Source organism: Apteryx rowi, unplaced genomic scaffold, assembly GCF_003343035.1.
Source record: "Apteryx rowi isolate R43461 unplaced genomic scaffold, aptRow1 scaffold_11, whole genome shotgun sequence".
NCBI lineage: Eukaryota > Metazoa > Chordata > Aves > Apterygiformes > Apterygidae > Apteryx > Apteryx rowi.
This window is the reverse complement of record NW_020447308.1, coordinates 7309170-7333391: the sequence shown is the minus strand read 5'-3', so window position 1 is coordinate 7333391 and position 24222 is coordinate 7309170. Positions and strand designations below refer to the sequence as shown.

The 24222-nt window shown below is 40.1% G+C and overlaps 1 protein-coding gene across 10 annotated transcripts in view; it reads right to left on the bottom strand.

The window, feature by feature from the left end:
* MAP2K5 (mitogen-activated protein kinase kinase 5) overlaps nt 1–24222 on the bottom strand; it is a 146007-nt gene that overhangs the window by 82043 nt on the left and 39742 nt on the right. For all 10 annotated transcript variants that reach the window (XR_003254839.1, XR_003254840.1, XR_003254844.1 and 7 more), the window contains exons 9-12: nt 14491–14530; nt 7978–8046; nt 7796–7877; nt 3386–3447 (exon numbers count right to left, since the gene is read on the bottom strand). Coding sequence is in view for 7 of the 10 variants with exons in the window: in XM_026073797.1 (XP_025929582.1) it covers nt 3386–3447; nt 7796–7877; nt 7978–8046; nt 14491–14530 (253 nt within the window). In the remaining 3 variants the exon portion in view is untranslated. The remainder of the gene's footprint in view (nt 1–3385; nt 3448–7795; nt 7878–7977; nt 8047–14490; nt 14531–24222) is intronic.

Genomic DNA, 24222 nt, shown 5'->3' with positions numbered 1-24222 from the left:
TTTAGTTCCAGCATTCTGTCTTTCAGCCTCAAAGTACATAAGCCTGAACCTCCTCTCCCCACTCCTATTCGGACTCACATCAGAAAAATACAGTCACACTTGCTATTATCTGATAATGACTGTCTCAGCAGATGAAATTCTCCTCTGGTTCCTGCCAAATCATGAGAAAGTCGGACTGGAAGGGGACCRTACAGCAAAGAAGTACTGTTTGCACCCACTAAGGTGTGCGCTGCGGGTTATCTGTTCAGTATTTATAGCAGTATTGCAAGGCAATGAGTGAGCAAGGAGCAGCCACAGAGCCCTGTCCTTTTGGCTATGGAAAGACAGGGTTGTCGAGAAAGAGATGTCTCAGGTAGCTCAGTCCCAGCCTGCGGAGATCAAAGGCAGCAACAAAATGACCGTGAATATGACTCAGTATTTAACGGAGTGAGTGGAGCACAGGGGCAACGTGCTCCCTTGGCTTTGTGCTGCAGAGCAGACACAGATCTTGTTCTAGACCAGCTGGAATTGCCTGACTTTTGTTGCTGTGAGCAGGACAAGAGCTTTTAAGGGCTGGCAGCCCAGTGCTTTTTATGGGCTTAAATTCATACAATAAGAAAGCAAGCAAGGAAATCATCGAATCAGAGAGGGGGAAAATGCTCAGACGCTGCTAAATGTCTAAATATGCCGGCATCATTTTCCTCTGGAAATGGTTTCACTTTAAAACTTCTACAAGTATAACAAAAGGGTATTCTAATTAACAGATGTGCAGGTCACACATATTGTTAAGCAGCTTCAATAGACTAATGCATTGTACATCTCTCAGGAGAATAAAAGACAAATGACTCTGTGTACATGGCGCAAGGAAGGTAGAAAGAAAATATACAGATAAAAAAAGAGAAAATCTAGTGCTTCTTCCAGACTACCAAAGCTCCAGATTTTGCCCACAGAATCTAGGCAAATTCTAGCTTTTGTTTCACCTTCTCCTTCTCRTTAGTACGTGAACAGAAATCCTTTAAGCTTTGGGTACAGTTCACAAGCTGTTCAGCGCTGGGATTGTGGCGTCCACGTACAACGCTTGGCAGAAAGGTGTCCCAACCCACAAAATGTGCTGCTAGGCTCTCCCAAAATGTCAGACATCAAGATGCAGGGCAGCCATTTGTGGAAACTTAAAGGAGCCACTGCTGCCGCCACTGATAAATTATAGAGAAAACAAAGGCTTTCATTGCCTCCTTCCAACAAGCTTCCTCTGCCAGTTGAGCAGAAAAATCAGCACCAGAGCACAGGAACCCGCCAGTGCCGGTTCAGCTTCAGCGCACACCTTCTGTTACCGAGAAGCAAGGGAAAGGGGCGAGCTCCTTCTCTGAAGGCACCTGCTCCTTCCTTCACCTCTCTCCTGACCCCCTTTACTGCACTGGGCATGGTACAGATTGCTAAAGAAGCAAATATAATAACTATAAAAAAATTAAGTATCAGCTCACCATCCATGTCAGGGAGTCATGTTCGCTAACTAACAGATTTGGAAAGAGGTCAGCCTGTAGGTGAGCGAAAAAAAAAATATCAAGACATAAAAGATGGGGCTGAAGCACCACAGTTAGGGATAAGTGAGAAATGGGAGGAGGACATCCGCACTGTGCCAAGGCAGGTTGGCTGGGGAGGACAGGGGAAGAGGGGAGACAAAAGCAAGTAGCGTGCTAGAGAGATAAGAGTAGGTTAGTGTGGATGTATTAAGTATACAAAAAGAAGCAAGATGAGGAATAGGAGAGGGGAGAAGCATCTGAATAAACGCTTGCAGGCCCATCCCAGTATTACACAATACACATRCTATTTAACGTCAGGAATATGAGGATATCATAAGCGACTTATCATTCATTACTCCATAGGGAAGAAGAGATGAAACGTTTTTACTCTGAACTAGAGGTGAAAAGCATTCAAATTCCATAAGAAACTGCTAGGCTATATAATGAGCAGATTTGAAGCTACTTAGAGGAAACAGCATCAGAGAAGGATGTTCATCACCCTGGGCAGGCCACACAAATTAAGAGAAAGTAGAGCTGTGAATTACAATGAACAGAGACTAAATAGCTGCCTGTGTTGGATTAAAGGATTTAAATTGTCAGCTTGATGTATAATGAATGTGAAAACCCAGCACTTAATTAAATGGCACATGATAGAATAACTTTGTTATGCTTTAAACTGCTTAAGTTATCAAAGTATTCCTTATATTTAGCAATTGTTTAGCAGTCTCTCTCTCCCCGGGGAGATCCGCTGAGACATTGGTCAATTACCCTGTGTTCAGCCTCGGCAAAATATGGAGCAATTTTTTTTCTCTTTTTGTTCCCCGGTCTCAGTTTTCAATCTCAGCTAGTGAATTTCTAGCAACACAAAGTCATTGAACGCTGCTGAGACATGACCACGGGTTACCAGGTGCTCGAAGGAGCCCACTGTCAACACTCTGCTACCAAACCAAACAGACATTTGGGACTGATGGTTCTTCCTAGACCACAAACCAATTCCATGCTCACCCCTAAAGTGACTGTTAGGGCTTCCAACCAGCACTGGTCATGTGCGAAGGGTTCCAGGAGAGGGGCGAGAAAGCGGCCGGTCCCCAGGTAGGCTTTGTCAGCCAATGTAAAAACTTCAGCCTTCTACTTATTTGCCTTAAGGAGTACATCTACCACAGGGAAAGACAGAAAACATGTTCTACCATTGCTTTTTGATAACAGGGACTGACTTAGTTTTTCAGCCTGAGAAGCAGACCTAACTGAGTTACTCGCTTGGTGCAGAATGAGGTCAGTTAGACTGGAAATAACACGGAAGAATCAGCAGAAGGGGCAGATCAGGGATCACCGTAAGGGCTAGGACAGGGCTTCTGAACTGCTTTTTAAAGAGACCAGATAGCACAGAAGGACTTAAGGCGTACGTAAAGGACATTAAGAAGACTGCTCCATCCTAGAAGGGTTACTGTGAAGAAACATGGCCACCTAGTTCTCCAGCAAATTCATGTCTTTTGCTTATCCCATTAAATTTATCATGTCCTTTTACATTTCTCAAGCCTCTGGCAACTCACTTTGTGGTCACTCAAATAGATGAATTCCTTAAATTCCCGTTTGGCCTGGCAACAGGAAACCTTTCCAACAGTACAGCAGGCATAGATTATGAAGCCAACTAAGACCCTGAACCCTGGCACAAGCAGACCCCCCATGCTTTCCCAAACTGGTGTCCCCATGCATGCACAGGGTGCTTAGGAGAGTGCTAGCTGGGAAGGACCCTCCCTTGTACACAGACACGAGGACAAGGACTCTGGCGATGACTCGGTGTCCCAAGGGGGCACCTGCACAATTAAATCAGAGGCGTGTTACATGCACAATCAAATAGTGAAAGACAAAAACAAAAAGGTACTTACAGCTACTGCTATTCTTCCCAGGACATGTTCTGGAATTTTTCTATAAACATCCAAAGAACCCCCTGCAGGGACAAACAAAACGTACTTAGGTAATACAAAATGAAACAGTGCCCTAGATTTGAAGTCACAAGGGTTTTCTAGGCCTTGGTTATTAATAAAAACACCATCAATGATATAACAATAACTGTGTCAGAAATAAATGACCTTAAAAATCTACCAACCTCTCAATAAACACACGAAACAGTACTCAGCTCTCTTTTCAYCCATGTTACTTATTTTTATTTGCAGCATTAATACTAGGATTCTTTTCTGAAAACTCCCCAGTCACAGGATGAAATATTGAAATTGGAGAACTCAGAACCACTAGGCTCGGCCTCACTTCCCAGAGGCTAACAAAGTCATCAGAAAACGACAGTGGATTTCAAAGTCAGAAGCACCCGAACCCTGTTCCCAAAACCTTGTGCTAGCATTACGTGATAYGTAATGGAACGTAGGTGCTTAAAGTCAGCTTTCTCCTGAAGCTCAAACCAGAGAAATCTTGCCTGAGCCTTGCAGGCTGTGTCCACCCTGACGTCTGGAAAGGAAGGAGGAGGAGGAGCTCTTGGGCAAGTGGGCAGTTTTTGTCAGTAAGCTCCAGTATGGGACACAACTTACCATCTGGCATGACCCAGTCTGGCCAGCATCGTACATAAACAGATAAAGCAAGCAGCCTAAGTTCCCCCAGAGGTCTTACAGACACCCCCGAAGGACTGGGAAGGACTGTTTCCCATCTCTTCCACACAGAAGATATAAAATTCAATTCAGTGTTAAAAATACCCCTGTGGTAAAATACAAAAGCTTGGGCAAGAAAACAAATTTAAAATTGAAATTTAAGAAAACCTAGAGTACAACAGCAAAAAAAAACCAACAACAACAAAAAAACCCACACCACGGACAAACAAATTACAGGTAGAGACTATTACACTTAGCTCGTGAGGGTGAATAACCCACCTTAATCTTATTCACGGCTAGGGGTTCTCAGAAGYGCTTAGCACTGAACTAACTCTGCTCTCAGCGTAGTGTATGGGTTTTACTGATGACACCATTGGGAAGAGAGTTAGGAGGCCAATACTCAGCAATTCAGAAAACCACACCTTGTACTTTGCTTATGGTTCAGTTTTTAAAAGTAAAACCCATTCATTCTGAAATGCTGCAATTTAAAGAAGTCCAAGGTTCTTACTGCAGTCTGTGCCCTCAGTTATGCAGTACTTTCTATTCCAATTAATTTCTTTTTTCACTTTCTTCATTGTCTCCACTGTCAGAAATACAGTATGTGTTTGTCTTCACTAATGTTGCTCTGATTACAGGTCATTATAATTACTGCTCATTCATTAAGTTTCATCTTTCAATTTATATTGTCCATGTTGCCTGTGTATTACAAGGAACCTGAGTTTTAAAAGTAAATGTAAGTACTACTTAATAGAAATAAGAGGAAGTAGCATCACAGATATCAAATGGTCATTCTAAAAGCCAAACAGAAGGCCATCATACAGTCAAGTGGGTCCTGTTAATGCTTTAACTTAAATTTTGTACAAAAAAAAAGACCTCCTTTCCTACAGCAAGCTGCTAAGTCTTGTTATTACAGATGTCACAGAATCACAGAGCAGTCRGGGCTGGAAGGGGTCCCTGGAGGTCGTCTGGTCCAACCCCCTGCTCAAGCAGGGGGCAGCTGGAGCAGGTTGCCCAGACTAGGTTTATCTCCAAGCATGGAGCCTCCACAACCTCTCTGGGCAACCTGTTCCAAGGTTCAACCACCGTCATGGTGAAGAAGTGTTTATTACGTTCAAATAGAATTTCCCATGTTTCAGTTTGTGTCCACTGCCTCTTGTCCAGAATGTCACTACATACAGTCATACAATATGTCATTACAGATACTGCAGTTTGAAAAAAAAGTATCAGTTCGCAAATAATTGGGAAATGACCTGCCATTTTTCTAAGGAAAAAAAAATTTAGTGGATAAACATTGTGGACAAAATCTCCAAAYGCAAATATAAAAGGTTAGCTCCCAAATCTGTATGTAGGCACCTAGATACAGTCTGATAACCTGCACCTCTCACTGCTTTTAAGGGGAATTTAGTGGGTGCTCAGCACTTCCAAGGAAAAGAGGYAACAACATAAGTAAAAGGCAACAGTGCATTTCACCATGTTTATTTACAACAACATCTTTATTATAGATATAAAAGGGCAAAGAATAGAAAGCCTCATTTCGCATCTCTACTGATCTTTAAGACCAACAGGCAGGTGGAAGGGTAATCCAGGTCAGCTCAACCTCTGTGCTTTGGTATTTGCAAACTTGGAGTTATTTGGCTTTTTTCTGCTTGCAGGTGCCAGAGAAGAACCACTATGGTACTACATGTGCACGTTTTCCCTCTGCATACCCCTAAGTCACAAGTACCTCAAAAGAGGCAGACTGAAAGTGCCAAGTTTAAGCCACAGATATCCATCTGTGCCTAGGTATTTTATAATAGAAACACCTGGATTTTATAACATCAGTAGAATTCACTGGTACAGGACACATCTGGACAAACAGGATCAAGAGGTATTTCTGAAAGACTGGATTCAGAAACTACTACAAACTGCTCCATAAAGTCAAAAGGCTAAAAATCTGTCAACATTAACATTTCCTAATCCTGAAAATGAGCAGTTTTTTTTTTTTTTTTTAAATCTTCACCTGCCTCCTTGCCCATTAAAATTAAAGGTCTGAAAAAAAAAAAAAAATTGGCAAGGTCCCTTTATTTGCATTTTGTTCTTCCTTTAAATGATTGTTGTAGCTTTCTGCCAGAAGGAGTGCACAACATGAGGCAGACCAGAGGTCATCTCCAGTATAATTTCAAGTAATTTCTGCATGGTCAGTAAACACCACTGTTATGCAGCATCATGAGAGATGCATGCCTTAAAGGCTTAAATTTTTTTCTAACAAGAACTCAGAACCGCAAGCATTTATGTCCATCATTTTTAAAAGTCTCTGAATCAGTAGGAGTGTGCACACTTTAGGCAGATGCATGTTTTGGCATGAGCAGCTGCTTTCTTACTACATGCGAGTACTGCTTAACATACATTTGCAAGTCTGAGTGCATTGCAAGAAGAGAACACAGAAATGGTTAACATTCACACAGCACGAGAGCACCAAAGAATTTAACTTGTAGGCTTTGTTGAATAAATAAAACACTTTTTCATCAAGCTTGGGAAATATGGGAAACCGGAGTGAATACTCAATGCTTGGAAATTGGGCACAATAATCACTGGAACAGAGACAGTAAGTACAAAAAGAGAGAAACATAGTAACAATAATAATAATAGACCATTTGAACAAGGAGAAAACAAAACGTGCCCAAAAAACCTAAAAGGTTTTATTTATGGCCCCAGTAGAAACAAAGAAGCTACTCAACAATGCTTAATGGCACACATTCGGTTTAGGTTTTTTTTCCTGCCAGTGCGCCTTCCCTGTAAGGAAAATTACTTGCAAGATCCTTACATCTTTACTTCCAGCTTAACTGAACCTTTGTGAAAAGAAATGGATAAGCGAGAAAATGCTGGCTCGTAGGAAAATTCAGAAGAGAGCAATGGAGTATTGCTTGTTAATGACAACACAAAGTTAGAACTTGAATGCTGCAAAGTGTGTTCTTGTGCACTAGACACACAGGGACTGCATCTGCTGTGAGAGCAACACTCTCAGACTTGGTACACAGAGGGCAGCAACGATTATAAATCGCTTTAATAAGTATACTTTTCCTGTTTGAAGTGCCTTTTGTCCAAGAATCTCACACAGCACAAAATTTCAAAGCAAAGTACTAATAAATCTCCATAACGACAGTAGCATCAGATTGTGAGGAAGGGAACACTATTGGTCTGAAGGATTCACACTGGGAGAAACAAGAGTACACTCAAAAAGAAACCGAGTGCAGCACAGCTAAACAGCTGTGTTGGAAAATAATTCCTTATCTTGCAATTAAGAACCGATTTTCACTGAAAACACACAGGACTTTGGGTTAATAGATTTCTTTAAAAGAAAATCTGTTTTGGCTATCGAAACATTAAAAGTGAGGAACAGCTGTTTTGTCAGTGAGGACAGATTGTATGGAAGACTCAAATATCAAACCACAAATTAAGCTAGCATTTATTTCTGTTCTATTTACATTTTCAATAAAAGTAAGTGAAATTACATTCAGGAAAATACACTGTACCACAAAGGATATACACAACCCCAACACTAGCCTGTTTTTAAAAGACTACTTGCAAAATTACTAATATTTTACTTTATACTTCAAAGCCATATTATTGCATTCTGCTCCACACAGGAAATGCACATCTTTACATGATTTTCCCATATACATTTGCAGCAATTAAAAGCACACTAGATACACAACTCACCATCCATGAACTCTGTACACAATGAAATTCTGTTTTCTACAAAAAAAGCACCATAAAATCCTATGATATATGATGAGTCACACTGAAAAAAGAAAGGAAAAGAAGAAAGCCATTTTAAAGTTTTCTGCATAAGCAGAAAAATTATAAGCAAGCATAATTAAAATAAGAAAAAAAACAAATACCTTATAAAGAATTTCTAACTCCGACATAATCTGTTTCTGGAGTTCCAGTGTTATATCTAAGGGTATGACCTAAAATATAAACATCGGGCATATGGTCAGCTCTGATAAAAAAGGTAAGTGAACAACTCAAAATAAAAACACAAAACCCATATATTAATTATCCTTATGTGAGAAAAAGAATGGGAGGAGTAGGTGGAAGGGATATTTTAACAGAGCCATGGGCAAAGGAAGGAAACGGAAACAAAAGGAGACAGTTACTTTAAAAAGTCAGTAACAATTAAACTCAGTTATACAACCAATTTTGTCCATAAAAAGTTATCTTATATAGTAGAGCTATAAAATATGCTAAAACACAGCCTTAATTAGCACTGCCTAAAACAACAATTTATACAATGTTTTCCTTTCCTTCCACTCAAAATTCATCTCAGCTTTGCGTGGGATGGCATGGACCAGCCCTGCGTCAGGGGAAGCTGTCGTATAAGGTTTGTGTTTCATCATTTGACCAAGACACGAGCTAGAACTTGAACACAAGCCTAACACAAGGTGTAAAAAGCAGGCACGGCAGGTGTGCAGGCCTATGAACTCACAGGCGCTGCCTACACATGCAAAGCGCGGATCACCCGCAGCACCTGCATGGGACAGTCTCCTCTGTGCTCATCTGCCTCGCACCAAACCCTTTTGCAACAAGGAAGTCTGGCAAAAAAAAAAGGTGAAAACATGCGACCTTGGTGGTCCTTGCTGAGTGTAGTCATATTAACTTTACAGTGCTGAACAAGTACTGTAGTACTGAAAGTATATCCGAATTTCTTGATGCTGTCCTAAAGTGTCAGGAGCCATCTGCTTCCATCACTCTTCAGGTTTCAATTTCTTTAATATTTACCCCTATTTTTACATACTTTCCTAACTTATTGTATATTTATATGAAACACAGAAAACTTTTAGATATACAGATAAAATACAGATGGTAACAAGTGGTACAGATGGTTAGGTAAGCATCACCTAAGCATTCCTCAAAATTACTACAAACAACCTGGCTTGGAGCACTCTGCAGATCTAAGTGGCCATTCACTGTCATGATTATCCGCTGCTTCCTTCATCCATTCCCGTCATTCTTAATCATTAATTCTTGAGCGAGCCTGCTAACCACGACAGAAGTACSAAGTACTGCCGTGAAGGTGGGGTGCAGTGCCACAGTTCCAAGTTTGCAGGATACTCAGGACAGACTCTCTTAGTAAGGACTCCAGTTCTGATAGGAACGAACCTCACAAAGATGCAAGCTTATTGCAGAGCACTAAAGTGGCAAAATATGAATCCCCCCACATACCGTAACTTGTTATGTCTGATGACTTTTTAAAAGTCCTTTCATTAATATTTAAATTCAAGTGAAAACTAATTTTTTTTAGAAACAACCACAAAACTTTTGTTTATCTTCTCTGCAACACCACTGGTGCACTCACAAGCAGCCAGAGAACAGTCTGTTCTTGGGAGCTACGAGCAGGCTCAAGGCTGAAAGGGGATTTTTAAGATGTTCTTTGCCATGATTATTTGAAGACTTCTACACTTTTCTTAAGCACTACTGTAGTATCTTAGTAATTGACTGTAAACAAAAATGACTCTCAGTGCATTTTCCCAGGCTAAGTCTTCTACCATTCAATACTTTACAGTTAAATACTTTAAGCTAAAGGAAAACAAAACATAGCAGATATGCAGAATTAACAGAACACATATTATAGGCTGCATATATTGCTGACGAAACAAAATATAGAGAGACCATTTCCAAACATACATTTTACAGTATCAAAATCCGTCTAAAAGGAAAAACAATAACCTATTTCTATCAAGAGTTTGCTTTAGGGTTATTTATAAAAGCTGTCACTAAACTAAATTGTAACTGTAATACAGGCCTGCCAAGAAACGTTTAACACACTTGTCTAGATCAATAATCATTTGCCAACAATATTCACTTACATTTTTCCAGCATGAAAAACTTAAAAATAATTTGCTGGAATACTATCAGTTTTACCCATTAAAATATTAGCAGGACTTAATCTTGTCAAATTAAATTTCATTTCACCAGATTCTGTTCACAGTGAGAAATTTCCCTGCCTCATTCACTGTCAAGGCTTCACCGACCTAAACAATGACTAGTTAGCATGATCAGCGTCAAATCCATCACTGACACCCAATCAACCAAGACCTGGCATGAAGAAAGGTCTCTAGCTGATTTGCATTAACTATAATTACATACAGACCCCGCATTCTAACAGTGAGGATAACCTGGAAAAGTAGGACCACCCTCCTTCTGCCTGTGCCCTACCTTACAGTATCTGGAACCTTCATAAATGTAACCTTTCTCTTAGGTTTCCGAAAGAGAAGTGCCAGTTTTGCTGTAACAGTATGGTAAGCATACATCACCATAAATTAAATTAGGAGAAACCACTGGCTCAGTTGCTCTGCCTAACTACTCTAAAGAAGTGTTTTATTCCACCTGAACTGGTGGGGCTTGTGTGACTTGCCAAATAAGTGAGACACTCCTTTAATGTAAAGGTTAGAGAACCTTATGTCACTTACAGCACTGAAATGGAGGCAGGAGGGAGGCGGGGAGGAGAAACCTATACAGCTCTGCCTCAATCTACCTGTAATCTCCATGCTCAGTCCTTTTGCATAAAGTTTCCAAGAATATTAAGAAAAAGAGCTTTGCATGCAGGAAGTACCTTCTAAGCATATGTGAGCTAACACTGTAAACACTGGATGGAACAGTGTTTAAAAAAAAAAAAAAAAAAAAAAAAAGGAGATTCCTCAAACCTATTGCTACCAGGAAAGAAGCAATGAATAAGAATTTGGCTGCAGCCTCCACAACTGTAACACAGGTAAGCAAATCAGATTTAATGTCAGATGATAAACTTTCTGAAAACGACATCTTTAGAAAGAACTGTATAGCAAGGAAAGGAACAACGGAGATTTTCTCATAGAATTACTGAGTGCAGACAAGTGAAGCTGAATTCATCAAGCATAAAATAACTTGCTGTGAATTCACACAGCACTGATCGACACATGCAGGAGCAAAATTTGTTAACAAGTTTGTATTGGAAGCTATGAACAAAAGTCTGATGAACAGAACAGCTCTGCGAGCTGCCAGCGTTAAGCAGCCCGCAGCTCGCTATGCTTGCTGACGGTTACCCGTGCTTTAGGGTTGGATGTGGTTGAACAGTGATGCACCAGAGCCCAGGTAAATGGTAACCCAGGACTGGCCGGGGCAGAGAGGACTGGCAGCAAAGCTCAGAGCCTCAAGTGCCTATACTTATTTCAAAATTAGTTGAAATGGTGCCCCCCCACCCCCCGATAGAGCTAGAGATGGGTATTAGAAAATGAGGTCACCACCAGAGCTGACCCAGCCAACATCAGTTTGTAGCTTGTGGTAGAGTCAGAACCAACCCATACCTTCTAATGGCCAGTCTTTGATCCCAAGCTACAACAAGTCTTTCCTTCACAAGAGAAGGATGAAGTATCGCAGTAAAGTCAGCTGAACCTACATCTCAAGTTCCTGCCTGAAATAAAGCAATCTTGAAAATGCTTAGCATGTTTACAACATAAGAGAAATCAAAATACCTAACATTTCAAGGCAAAAGGGTTAATTTTTAAAAGAGGAATACCTGAACATACTTCTTCTGCTCTCCACTACACCTCCAGGACAAATAAGGATGAGTTGTCAAGTTAAATACAAGCAGTCAAGTGACTGAATTATAATTTACTCTGTGCTCAATTTAAATTAGTGTGAGGCTATTAAAATATACAGTATAAATACGGCAATTCATCACAAGCTGTCATGGATGACTTCATCTATTTGCTGGAGTGGCACATGTTCCACTAAAGGGAACGAGAGCAAAATCACAGGTCAAATTAAGCTGCTATTCTGTTTTAATTCACTTATTTAATCTGTGGCGACATAATTGTCTTTTACAGTATGTACAACTCAAAAGGAAATTTGGGAGTATTATAGTCAGTATACAAATGATTAATCAAATGGTCCATTTAAATGCTAGTTTAAGAGCAGGAGAAACTAAAAGCAGTTGAAGAATGGCAATCAGCCAGTGTACGCTCAAAAAGCTACAATTCTTCATTTGGATTTTTCCCTCCAATTAGAAAAAGGTTACATTAGAAAATCAATTAAATCCTCTGCATGTTATCTTGCTGTAAAGTTTGTATAAAATATGTAATGACATAGCCAGCTTTGGTCTATAATATAGGTATCAGCATTGGCTTACTTTCCTGTACAATATATGCAAGATTAATTACCAGCTGTAAGCACTTTAATCAACAGGTTTTCAGAATGTTATCTTGTCCTATCAATTCAGTATGTCATTAAAAAAAATCAAACCCCCCCAAAACCCAGAAGGCCACTCTTTCACAGATCCTTTATTCCAACAATGTCCCTATTAGCGTGCTAATCCTCTGTCAAAGTAATTGATCCTTGTGATGATCTTGTCAAGTCGCAGGTACTAGTATCCTCTTTTGATAGCTGGGTCTGCCGAGTCAGAGATGTGGGCAGTAATTTTCTTAATAGAGCAAGCCAGCACCATCGCTCTCATAGCAGGTTTCCTGACCTCCAGCTTGTGAGCATCTTATTTTAAACATATGACAATAACACACATTTTGGCACAATATTACATCTGAAAGCACACTGAAAACATATAATTGACAGTGACAGGACCACCACGAATAGCATCTCGGCAGAGACTCCAGTCTCCCAGATCTTCAGGATGCTGAGTACCCATGAGCACGAGCCAAACCCACGCACTCCAGGGGAGGCAAGGTGAAACTGCTGGGGAAAGGGCTTTTTGCCACAGGGAGGTGAGTTCAATTAACCTTGCGAGGGGTGAATTCATCTCCTCTCCTGCCCGTATGATTTTTCTCTTACTTGCTCCACCTCCTCTGCAGATAGCTTGCGAGGGCACCCAGAGCCGAACAGCAGCAACGTGTCGGGAAGGTGCAGGCTGAGGAGCAAGGAGGCAACGGCAACTCCAAACTGGGACACAAGGAGATGCTCTCTGTCGAGCTTGGAAAAGACCATTTGACAAAGCAACCTAGCAGGTACCAGGAAAAGCAGCACCCCTGCTCAACCCCAGCGTTTAGGGGAAGAACATTTTCAGTTCAACATTAAAAGTTATAATAAAAAATATTTTTGTATATCAGACTTTCTGTACCTTGTTATGCTTACTACAACTTAGAGAATTCCTGTCTAATTCTAAGTGCTTGTCCCAGGTTTTGGGAATGATGGATACCACTTGAAAAGACTTTCTCAAGTAATATTTGTATTCCATATAATTAGAAGTTATTTGGAGGCTTTTTAAATTTCAATTTCTATATTTTTCACATTTAGAGGATCAGTCTTACCATATAATCTTATGACTAGAAATTTCATTTTATACCAGTGAATTCCACACTGACAATTTGTTGCAATTTTGCTTGCAACAACTCAGCCCCCTATTTCTCCTTCTCTTGCCGTTCTCTCCCATCCCCCAAATTTTTTGGGTAGAACTCCCTTAAGCCAGAATAAAATGGTTAGATAAAGATGGGGAAAAAAGAGAAGTGTAGTAAAAGCTTATTTTATACATTTCTAAGGAATTATTTTATAAATTATATTTCAAAAGTACTTTAAGATCCCAAACTACTAAGTGCTACGAGTATTACAATTCATTTATTTTCCTGAAGCCTCTACTGTTTTAAGTTTTTAAAAAAAATTGTTTGATTTCCACAGAGAAGTAAAGGACACATTTTGGTATTTTTTCCTATAGCTTAATCGCATTCATAATTTAATTCTACATACAGGGATGGCATAGTGCATTCAGAGTTTTGTCGCTAGTTTACCACACAGATTTAACTGAGCGTCAGAGAAGACTGTTACTTTTCTGACCACGCAGTCACACCTCAGCATACACCTTCATCCACAATTGCAAAGAACGCTAACAAGGAAAAAAATCTCAGTCGGATAAAAACAATCAGGAAAGGAAATAACACTAAGATACATGAATAAACCTGTTAAAACAGCAAGACCTCCTAGGGGAACAGAATACTACCCCGAAGAAATTCGGGAAATTCTCCTYATTTAAAAATGAGGCCACAGGCTAYGTGAGAACGCGCCCTTGGGGACGCTTTGGCGTTGGCCGAGGCCGCCATCCCGCCACCTTTCCACCCGCCGGGGCGGCGCTGGCTGCAGGGGTGAAGCGGCATCGCGGCCGGCCCCGGGAGCCGAGGGGAAGACGTGCCGGGACCCGCACGCGGTGCTAGAATAACTCTGCGGCCYCCCGCGGGCGGAGGCTGCATTCTGGGAACTCGGGGGTCATTTGGACTTTCTGGATTTATGTATTATTGTTTTTCTGCATAAACAACGTGGACTTTAACGCAATAAAACAGATTGTTAGATCTAAGAATCATAAAAAGGAGGGGAAGGAAACCAAGGTCGAGACAGAATGAAGAGAAAAAAAAAGAGAGAAAATTACTGTAATATCTTACCTTTACTGCTAGAATTTTTCCACTAGGGACATGATATGCTCTGCATGAGGGAAAAAATTAAATAACTTGAGATCACATAAAATTACCTCTATACATATGTGTAGCACGTATATACTAATTTCACAGAAAAATGACTTAGAGCTAATACATTATACTGTAAACCAATTTTTACATAGCACTTCTAAAGAAATACTTTGTGACTAAAACAATTGACCAAAAGAATATACTCATAATGGAACTTTCTAGCAGATTTTTTACATCTGCATGTTTTATAGAAAAATTCACTCATTAAAGAATTTTATACAGCATAATAGCAATCTTACACATATGAATTTACCCACTTTCAAAATTTCTTTCAGTGCAATGAAGTTATGATAGAAACCTTATTCATAGTCTTATAAAATAAGCTCTCTTGCACAAGCTTGCTAATCCTAAGGGTATTTTCAGTGGTAAGACAATGAGATGCACAACTGTACCAATTAAAGTGAAGTAAAGCAGGTGATGACTGATTCTTTATCATCATCTAAGGACCTGCAGAAAGTGCGAGAGAAATGAGCAATCTGCACTGGTATTTAAGAGTACCACGTGTGTATATAAGGTTAGAATGCACGACTGTTAATGCGCACGTGTACTCAAAATGAACTTCCACAGTAATTCAAGAGTAGTTTGTCTTAATTTCTGTTGAAGAATGTTCATAATTGGCTTTTTAACAATGAATTGTATATTCTTAAACATAAGCTTCTAGGAAAATAAAAAGGCGTGAGAAAAAAATCCTACTAAAAATTCAATGTAATTTTGCATAAAAACAAAACCATTAAAGGTTTTCCTCTTCACTAGTTTTATTGTCTCATACTGATTTATGACGCTACACACATAAATGTCATATACGTGGCACTAACTTTAAAGATTTATAATATTTTAGCAGTATATACCTCTAGCAATTATTACTGAAGAGAAAAACCTTTAATAGCTTTGTTCTTATCCAAAATCGTATGTAGTACAGAGCAGGACTGTTGTTTACTCTTATATATAACCCTGAGTGCTTATATAATTTTCATTAAAATCTTGGGAGTTCCAAATCTTTACCTTAATTTAATAATTTATGGATAAGCATTTATGGAAGTGAGTGGCACTAGCTTTTAGAAACAAACACGGTTTAAGAAAAAAAAAAAAAGTATACCCTCCCCCCCCAAAAAAAATCACTGTTATTTYGATGTCAATCTAATGTGCAAAAAGCAGAATCATCAGATGAAGCTATAAGTGACAGACTGGTAGCTGAATGCAGAATCAATGAATCAAAAGGAGCAATAGTTACTCTGCTGTAACTATGGATGAATCAACAGTGGCAAAACATTRTGGACTTAAGATCAGCAGAAATGATAAGAAAATGAACAGGTTGAGATAGCATGCTTAACGTCTGTTAGCTTAATATGTACTGTGCTGGACAGTTTGGCAACTTAATTAGCTTGTCAAGAAAGCTGATCTTTTTTCCATAAGAGAGATCTCCTGTTTCCAAGTGAATTAAAAGGGAAGACTTGATTATTTAATTATGATGCACGCTAATTCATCCGTGGAAGTTTGGGTTAAATTTCCAGCAGAGGGCAGATACCTGGTTTGGTTTACAGAGCATTGACAGTACCAATTTAACATTTAATTATCACTGAGAATTGGATCACAAAGGAGATACCATGCCCATGGGTACAGTGTGTCCACTGGCTTTGCAAACGGCATGCTACCCGGGAGAAGAGGAATTTGTTTACTCCAGGCTGATAGGGCATCTCAGTTGTCCTGACCTTCCTCAACACAATAACTGTAAAGTGATTAATGAAGTTTGAATAGGAGCTTTGGTTACACCAAAAGACAACCGTACACCTCTGTACTGTTTTAATTAACAGCTAACACTTCAAATTAGTCTGTAGTTGCTACAGTAATTACCTGTTCCAATGAGTGTGTAGGGAAAACGTTTTTGTTAGATATTATGTAGAACTGTAAGTTGGAATTGATCATTCTGGTTACAGTCAGCACAGCTAAAGCCTGAAGATTTAGTACCTTCATGTAGCTTCAGAAGGATAAACTAAAAAATCCCACAAAATAATGTGCACAGTATGAAGAAATACGTATTTTTAGTGCATCCATCAGTAAGCCTACGGATGACTATGAGGAGATCAAACTAATATTCATACTCTACAAATAACACAGAGGCTCATCTCAAGGGTCAGCTCTTAAGAGATTTCAGTGTCACCCCCAAAAGTAAGTAAACAAACTCCTCAATCTAGAACCAGATCATTAGACCATGCAAAGCAGCAAAAGCAACGGTTCCTCCACAATGCTGTGCATCGCGGTAAGCGCACACTTTAAAATCGTCCAGGATGGCAGGCAAATGATATTGCCTAACAAACACAGTTCCAACAGCAACCTTCCTTGCTAGGAACACATTTGAGCAGTGCCTAACAGTCAAGATAAGTGGATGTCAAAGACAAGGGAACACAGTTGCTGAATAGCTGCTGAACAACTTAAAAGACAAAAATAAAGAACAGAAATTAAATGCATTGAATAATTTGCACTCTACACCTAAGATGTGCACATTTAGACCGGTTTTTCAGTTGGCTTCCAGACTTGGGATAAAATTCTGCCACGCACATCCCCTTGACTCCCGATGCATTAGTAGAGGTAGCCAAATTTGTCCCATAATCTGTACAGCTGCATACTCAAGTTCAGCAGGCTGTCCACCACRGCATCCAGCATAGTGTGCTACTAAAGATTAGCTGACTTGGGAATGAGGTTTTCTGCATCACAAGACCCCAGAGAAGCTTCACAGGCTCCCTGGAAACCTCCACCATGGGCCAGTCAAAATGCAACTGTTCCAGCTTGATTCTGCTTTCACTCACTTCCAACTCCAGCTCACGTTTTTCTAGGTCAGGAACTCCGCATGGAGGCACTAACATCATAACAAAATGACTCCCGTGTTCCTATTTCCACTAACCCCCTTTTCAGTAAAGGATAGCACAATGCAGAATATTCACCAAAAACTCTGTTTTGATTTTTGCAAGAATTCATACCTTGCAGAAACCAGCTTTGGAAGAACAAGTTCATTTTTCTGCTCTTTTTAGGATTTTTTGTTTGTTTGTTTGCTTTTGGTCAGGCTGTTTTTTTTCTCTCTGTAAAAGATCTGCTGCAAAAGCTGTAACTTGGAGGATTAGGAATAGGAAGCTATGAATCATTTATTGTTAAAGAAAAATTGAACAGACAGTATTTCATCACAGATAGCCAACTTCTGCAACAAGAAGTCTGAAAAGCCGTTTTGAACACTTGATGCCAGTGCCAACTATTTAAAAAAAAGTTATTATCTAAATGTTGTTGCAATTTGCCACTTAAAGGAAGCCCACTGTGATGGGCATTTTCCCCTTCCCTCTCTATCTCTTAGTTAAATTATGAATATATGTGACAAATGCCATGGCACAGAATGTACTTTTTAACTCTCTGGAGAGGAAGCTCCTAACAGGTACTGAGACAAATTAAGAATACATCCTTAAAAGGAGCCTGAAGCAAATCCCACCCAGGTTAGCTGGAGAATTTGATCTACTACAAACTTGAGGGTTTATTATTTTAAGCTAATGAAAATATTAACTAATGAAAATATTATGAGAACAGCAACAACATAATAACAACAACATTCTCCAGTAATAAAAAACCATGTAATATACATTTAAAAATAAGTAGTATTTATTAAAATCGTAAAAAAACCAAACACAGACAATTTATTCAGTGTCTAATATCTGCCTTTAAAGATAATTCTCATAATTCTCAAGATCCTGCACCCAACTAATTATCACCAGATAAGCATATATTTCACAGACTTTTTTTTTCTTTTTTTAAAAGGTGATGTTTGTTGTTGTAGCCCTAACATATTTTAGGCTGAAGATAATGATTAAGATTATGAAGAAAATGCAAAGTTGAGGCATCCATTTTGGGGTACTAGTCTTACAAGCTGATGCATTCTTTTCCATCTCAGTTCATGCCTGAATGAAAACAGTTGCTGCCTGTCTGTAAGAAAACTGGGCAGTACAAAAAGGTGCAGATACCTTAAGTTCATCTGCGGTGACATCTTCATAGGGGGACAGTAAAGGAAAATAGAGTTGAAAACTGCATCTAAGTCTTAATAGACTTAGAATAATTCATATTAATTTTCTCCAGAAACTGAAAGCTTTTCACGGAAACAAACTGTTCCTTCTTGATGCCGAGAAGTACATTTTGTGTCCAGTGCAGATATGGGGGGAAAAAAAACAAATCTGCCCTATGTCAAATAAGCAATTTAATATTGCCAGATGAGAAGAAAGGCGAACAACATGGCAGGAAGGCATAAATGCAGGTGCACTCCTAATAAATATTAGTAGTACCTGATGCAGGGATTGAGTTAAGAGATCGGTGTTTAATTAAACCAAATGAACAACCTAAACAAATAACTCAAAAATCTTTTTCTAGGTTTCAAAAAAGAAGGAAAAAAAAATTTTTGGGGGGAGGGAGGGGGGGGCAGAGAAAGTAGCAACTTTCAGACCACCCCAGAGAAAAAGCTTTCCAGCGATAAAGGCAGGGTGCCAGAAAGCTGTGGGGAGAGGGTAAAAACGGAGCAGGGGAGCCGGAGGCCAGCGAGGGCGCAGCCGAGGCTGGGGGGGAGCCGTCCCCCTCGCCCCGGCTCCCGGCTCGGGAGGCCGCCGAGGCTTCGACGCGAGCCCCACGCCCGACGGCCGGACGGCAGAAACTGCTGACGTTTCCTTTTCTGGACRTTCTTCTAGCAAAAAGGTAAGGTATGCGATTCAGAGAGGTTTGCTTACAGCCGCAGCACTTTGTGTAAGTAAAGCAAAGGCCGACTTCGACAACCGTGTATTTTGAAACATCCCCATTGGGAAAGAAATTTAAATCTCTCTGCTCACATTCCCATTAGAGTTCATTATTCTGAGCCCTTTACATCCATTACAATGAGCAGCTTCTAAGCAAGACTGGCACAGTTGTGTCAAATATTTTATTAACCTTGACTGTTAACCATATCCCTAGACACGTAAAGCCCGGAGGGACCCATGCAAGCCAAGTCCTTTAGCATAACTTTGTCTCCTCTACTCTGAAAATCAAGAGTTTCCCTCAGGGAACACTGCAAAGGCAGCTTGCCCAGCTCGGTGGCAAACGCCGGGTTATTTTGGGGAACAGGAAAGGCGGCATGAGCACGCGTGCACTGTACCTGAACAGAGCCCTCCAGCCAAGCCGGAGAGAGTTTCTGATGGACTGCGGAGTATGGCATGCATCCCTCGTGCTCCAGAAAATACCTGTCAATGTAATGGGAAGCTAGAACGGGGCTTGGGGGAACTGCCAACTCCTCAGCATCTCTCCTTCCCCCTTCCCCACTCGCCCAGTATGCGCAAAGTGTTTTTACAGGAAAGCACATTAAAAAAAAAAGAAAAAGAAAAAAGAATGCATCTAAATCAGGTGGTATCTGTTGCAAAAAAAGAAAAAGGAAAAAGATAGCAGCTGAATTTCCTATTGTTTTGTTCTTCCTAAGGTCTACAGCGAAGAAAGCCAGAGGAGAAATGCTGGATGGCTTGGCTCAATCCTGTTTATAAAATAAATCATAGCTCATCCTAATTTTTATGCTAAAAATTTCATACAGTGAATATAGACACTAAGTTTCTATAGTAGTCATATACTGTACTTCAGAAGTTAAAAAAAAAAAAAAAGGACCAAAGAGAGCATTCACAAGCTTCTTAATGATAATAATGTAGATGTCAAACAAATTTTCCCCCTCTTTTAACTTGCTAAGCCTAACTATTTTATATTCTTCCTGTGAGAAATTTTACCAGAAAGCACAGCGGGGAGCTGCGTTACTTGCCGCGATTGTGGCATGACTTCTTTTAGGACAAGCAAAGAACTTTAAGTTCAGGTTTCAACATGCAGGCACTAGAGAGAAGCTGCAACTTTCAGTTCATTCTCATTTATAACTCTAAAGCATTTGCCCACATATTAGTGGTTTAAGGACGATCACATCAGAAGCGCAGATTGAGTAGGCAAAGATCCTTGAGCTTTTTCAAACAGCTTTTCCTAAAATATATAACACCTTCGACTACAAATAGACAGAGTTTAATACTCTCCGAAAAATTCAAAACAAACATTTTCTCTTCCTAGAAGCAATGATTCATCAGGATTAGTTTATCACGTTACAAACACGTTCACTAATGCTGTTACAAAAAAAAGCATTGAAGAAGCCTGCGACAGCCTACCACGTAGAAGATCCTGCTTCCCGTCTGTTCACTCTGGCCACCAGAATATATTTTTCTATTTTTCCCAATAGCCATGGAAACAATTTCTAATCAATAAGATATTCCTTGGCAAGACCAAATGATTCAAGGGAAAGCCATGACCTGTCTGCTATGCCAATGAGTCAGTCCCTTCCCTTCCTAGAAATATGACTAACATCAGCAAATATGACAAAATGATATACTGACAGTGCTGTTACATTAGCGATGTGACTGCTGAGGAGCAGGGAAGCGATGCTCCCCTCCAGTCAAGGTACCACACGAACATATGGCCAACGCCACAAATGTGCTTCTACTGCAGCTCTGTTGGCTCACACAAAGTCTTGTGTCATTCTGCTTTTAGGAGACGTGTTGCTTCCTTAGAACCACTGGAAAGTTGGTTGCAAGGGCCGTCTGCCCGTCAAATAACCCAGCTTCCCACGTGAAGCAGGACTGTAACACTGGGTGAGCCCAGCACGGTTCGGGCTAGCTGCGCTGAAGGATGGAGAAGCCCCTGCCTGTCTTGTGAGCTGTTTCAGTGCTGCACCATCTTCCTCGYGAAAAAGTTTTTCCTAACTTCCAATCTGAACTTCCCAGGTCCTGAGGCCACTGCCTATCATCTGCCTCTACTGAGAAGAGTTTGGCTTTGTCAGGATTTTTCACAGATGATAGGCAACAGTCTCATAATCAAACCAGCTGGCTCCTTCAGCACCTGCAGGTGAATACCATCCACAGATGTGAATATATGCAGTTTCACTAAGTAGTCTCTAACCCACCGTTTCTCCAGTGTTGGCTGTCCTCTCCTTCCCAAACTGGGCTGGCACTGCTGGGGTCTGGGAGCAGACTTTGCATGGGAAGACCAAGTCAAAAAAGTTATGAGGTCATTAGCCTAGTGATGGGATTATACAGAAAAGGCTATCTCGCCCATTTATGAAGAAGCCCATATTTTCTCTGAACTTTTTTGCTACTAGCATATTTGCAGAATCACAACATACTTCTCAGGTGCCTCATTCTTTAAAAATACTTTTCAAATTCTATTAATTTCTAGATTTTGCACGTGAACATCCCCAAAACGAGGAGAACATACAAGTCAAGAGGTAATAAAAATCCAATAAGTATTACGGTACCTCAATTAACCTACTTCCTTAATACAAGATGACAGAAGATCATAACGATTCTACCACAGTTTTGAGTAAATTTTTCCTGAAATCTTCCTACTGACTGATGCAAAACCTCAGGATTCTGAAGAGTTCAAATGACAACACTTCTCCTCAATAAAACTGCCACAGGTTTTCTAACTTTTGGTTAGACTGTGGTTCCACTGTGCCAAAAACAATTTTTCTGGAGGAAAAAAGTGTTCCCCCACAAATTTAAGTTGAACTTAAGCGAGTCTTGGAATTGCTAAGTTTCCTCTTCCGAATTAATGAGATGAATTCTGCCCTCAGATACATGTGACTGCCAATGTCATCACAGTCATTCACTCCTGAGATTAGACCATAAACCCACTCTCTTTTCATTATCCTTCAGCTCATATATCCTCAAAGTAAATATTACAGCTTTTTTCTCCTAGATACATCCTCTCTCTCTTCCTACTTTCACACCTTGGTATTTGTTCATTAAACACATCTGTTAAAAATGTCAAAGTATAATTCTGTTCAACAAGAACTGCAGATATTGTTCAGTTTACCCATATCTATATCAGCTCACCCACAGTACGGCACTGATGAGTTGCAGAGGAAGCCCTCTGGACATTCCCTCAGCAGGAGGTTGCTCTGATGACACACACAAGAACAGGCATGCAAAAGGTCTTTGGGAATGAGGCAAAGTATAACACAACTCAATATACACATAGAAGCCCTAGGTTTCTTATCTGAGTTTAAAAACTAATACAAAAAGCGACTGTGATAGCAAGCAGCACCTTCAGATGTAGGGGCACTGAATAAAGTCAGACAAACGGAGCATTTTCCTGCCCTATGAGAAATAACCTAGAGCAAAATGACTATGTCATCACATTGCACAAGATGAATAAAATTCGCTAAGTGTTATGCATTGCAGAATGACATGCCAGTCACCAGCTGCAAACTATATACAGCAAATCACCCACAGATTTGGTTTACTTCCCCCCCCCCCCCTTTCTTCATAGTACTACCAGTGTCTGTCATGCTCCTGGTCAGACTCTGGCATTCTGATCAGAGTTGTCATGTACTCAAATGGCCATCTAAAGAAACAGATTCAAATTGTTTCTAGGAAATAAACACTTTGACAGTTGTTGCCTTCTGCAATAGAGAAACACATTAGCCTGACTCTCTGGCTGTTAAACCAGGAAATCCAAAGTGCACAGCAGTTGTGAAAAGGAGTTTTTATGGGGACTGTGCTAGTTCAAACAGCAATCTACGCCAACCTCCCTTCTATCTAAAATCCCATTACAGATGCTTGAATACTGATTGTAAAATGATTTGTTGTTAAGCTAGAAAACAAACAAAAATACTTGTATCTAAATTTTAAATTTTTCAGAAGAGTAAAACTGGCACTAGAAGCCACATAAAGAAAATGTACAATAGTAAAATGTCTCACTTAACCCATCTCTGTTGGAAAGGGGAGGCCTTGGCATCCAAGACTAAACATAACAGAATAGATCCCTCATCTCTTCTGTTCTGTAATCTACCACTATTTCCATCTGTTACCACTTATATTAATCTTCCTTCTCCACTGCAGCCCATAGCAATTTGGTCCCCGTTCCTTAGGGTGACCTGTACAGAAGGAAGGACTAATCACAGAGAGCACTTAGCCTTCAGTTGGACACGGTGCTTGATGAGGTTGCGCTTCCACCATCAGCAACGCTCGGCCACTCACTAGCACTGAACCAAACCAGATCAGATGCAGACACAGTAACGTATTGCTGCTGCTAGCTTTAAACTAGACGAAAGAGGACAGAAGATAGCAGAGCAGTCATAAGCTTAGACTGACATGGACAGACATTATCTGATGCAGCATAAAGCCTGCCAGTACAAAGTTAACCCATCAATATTTTTGGAAGAAATTCAAATCAGACTGAGCTGAAAAGCATGCGACAGCTATATAGAGCTATTTAGATCTTCACATCTCTCCATAAGGAGACCTAAAGCTGCACTTTCTGCATTATCAAACCACTTGTTCAAGAGAGATGTGTTCAAGACACTCTCGCAGCATGACAACTATCAAAAGAAACATGGAGCTGTTCAGTAATTCCTAGACCAGTACTGGAAAAGAGAACTGTGCTGAGAAGCAGAAGTTTTCTAGGTATTCGAATACTTAAAACTGGTGTTTTTTCTAATCATGGCTCAGTTTCAAGTAGAAAGTTTGCATTAAAGTTTTAGTTCAGATTGGACACAGCAAACATTTGCAAGAAATCACTGTACTCCTGTTCTGCCCATGAACAGGCCCTCTAGGAACCTGAGCAAGCGAACATGGA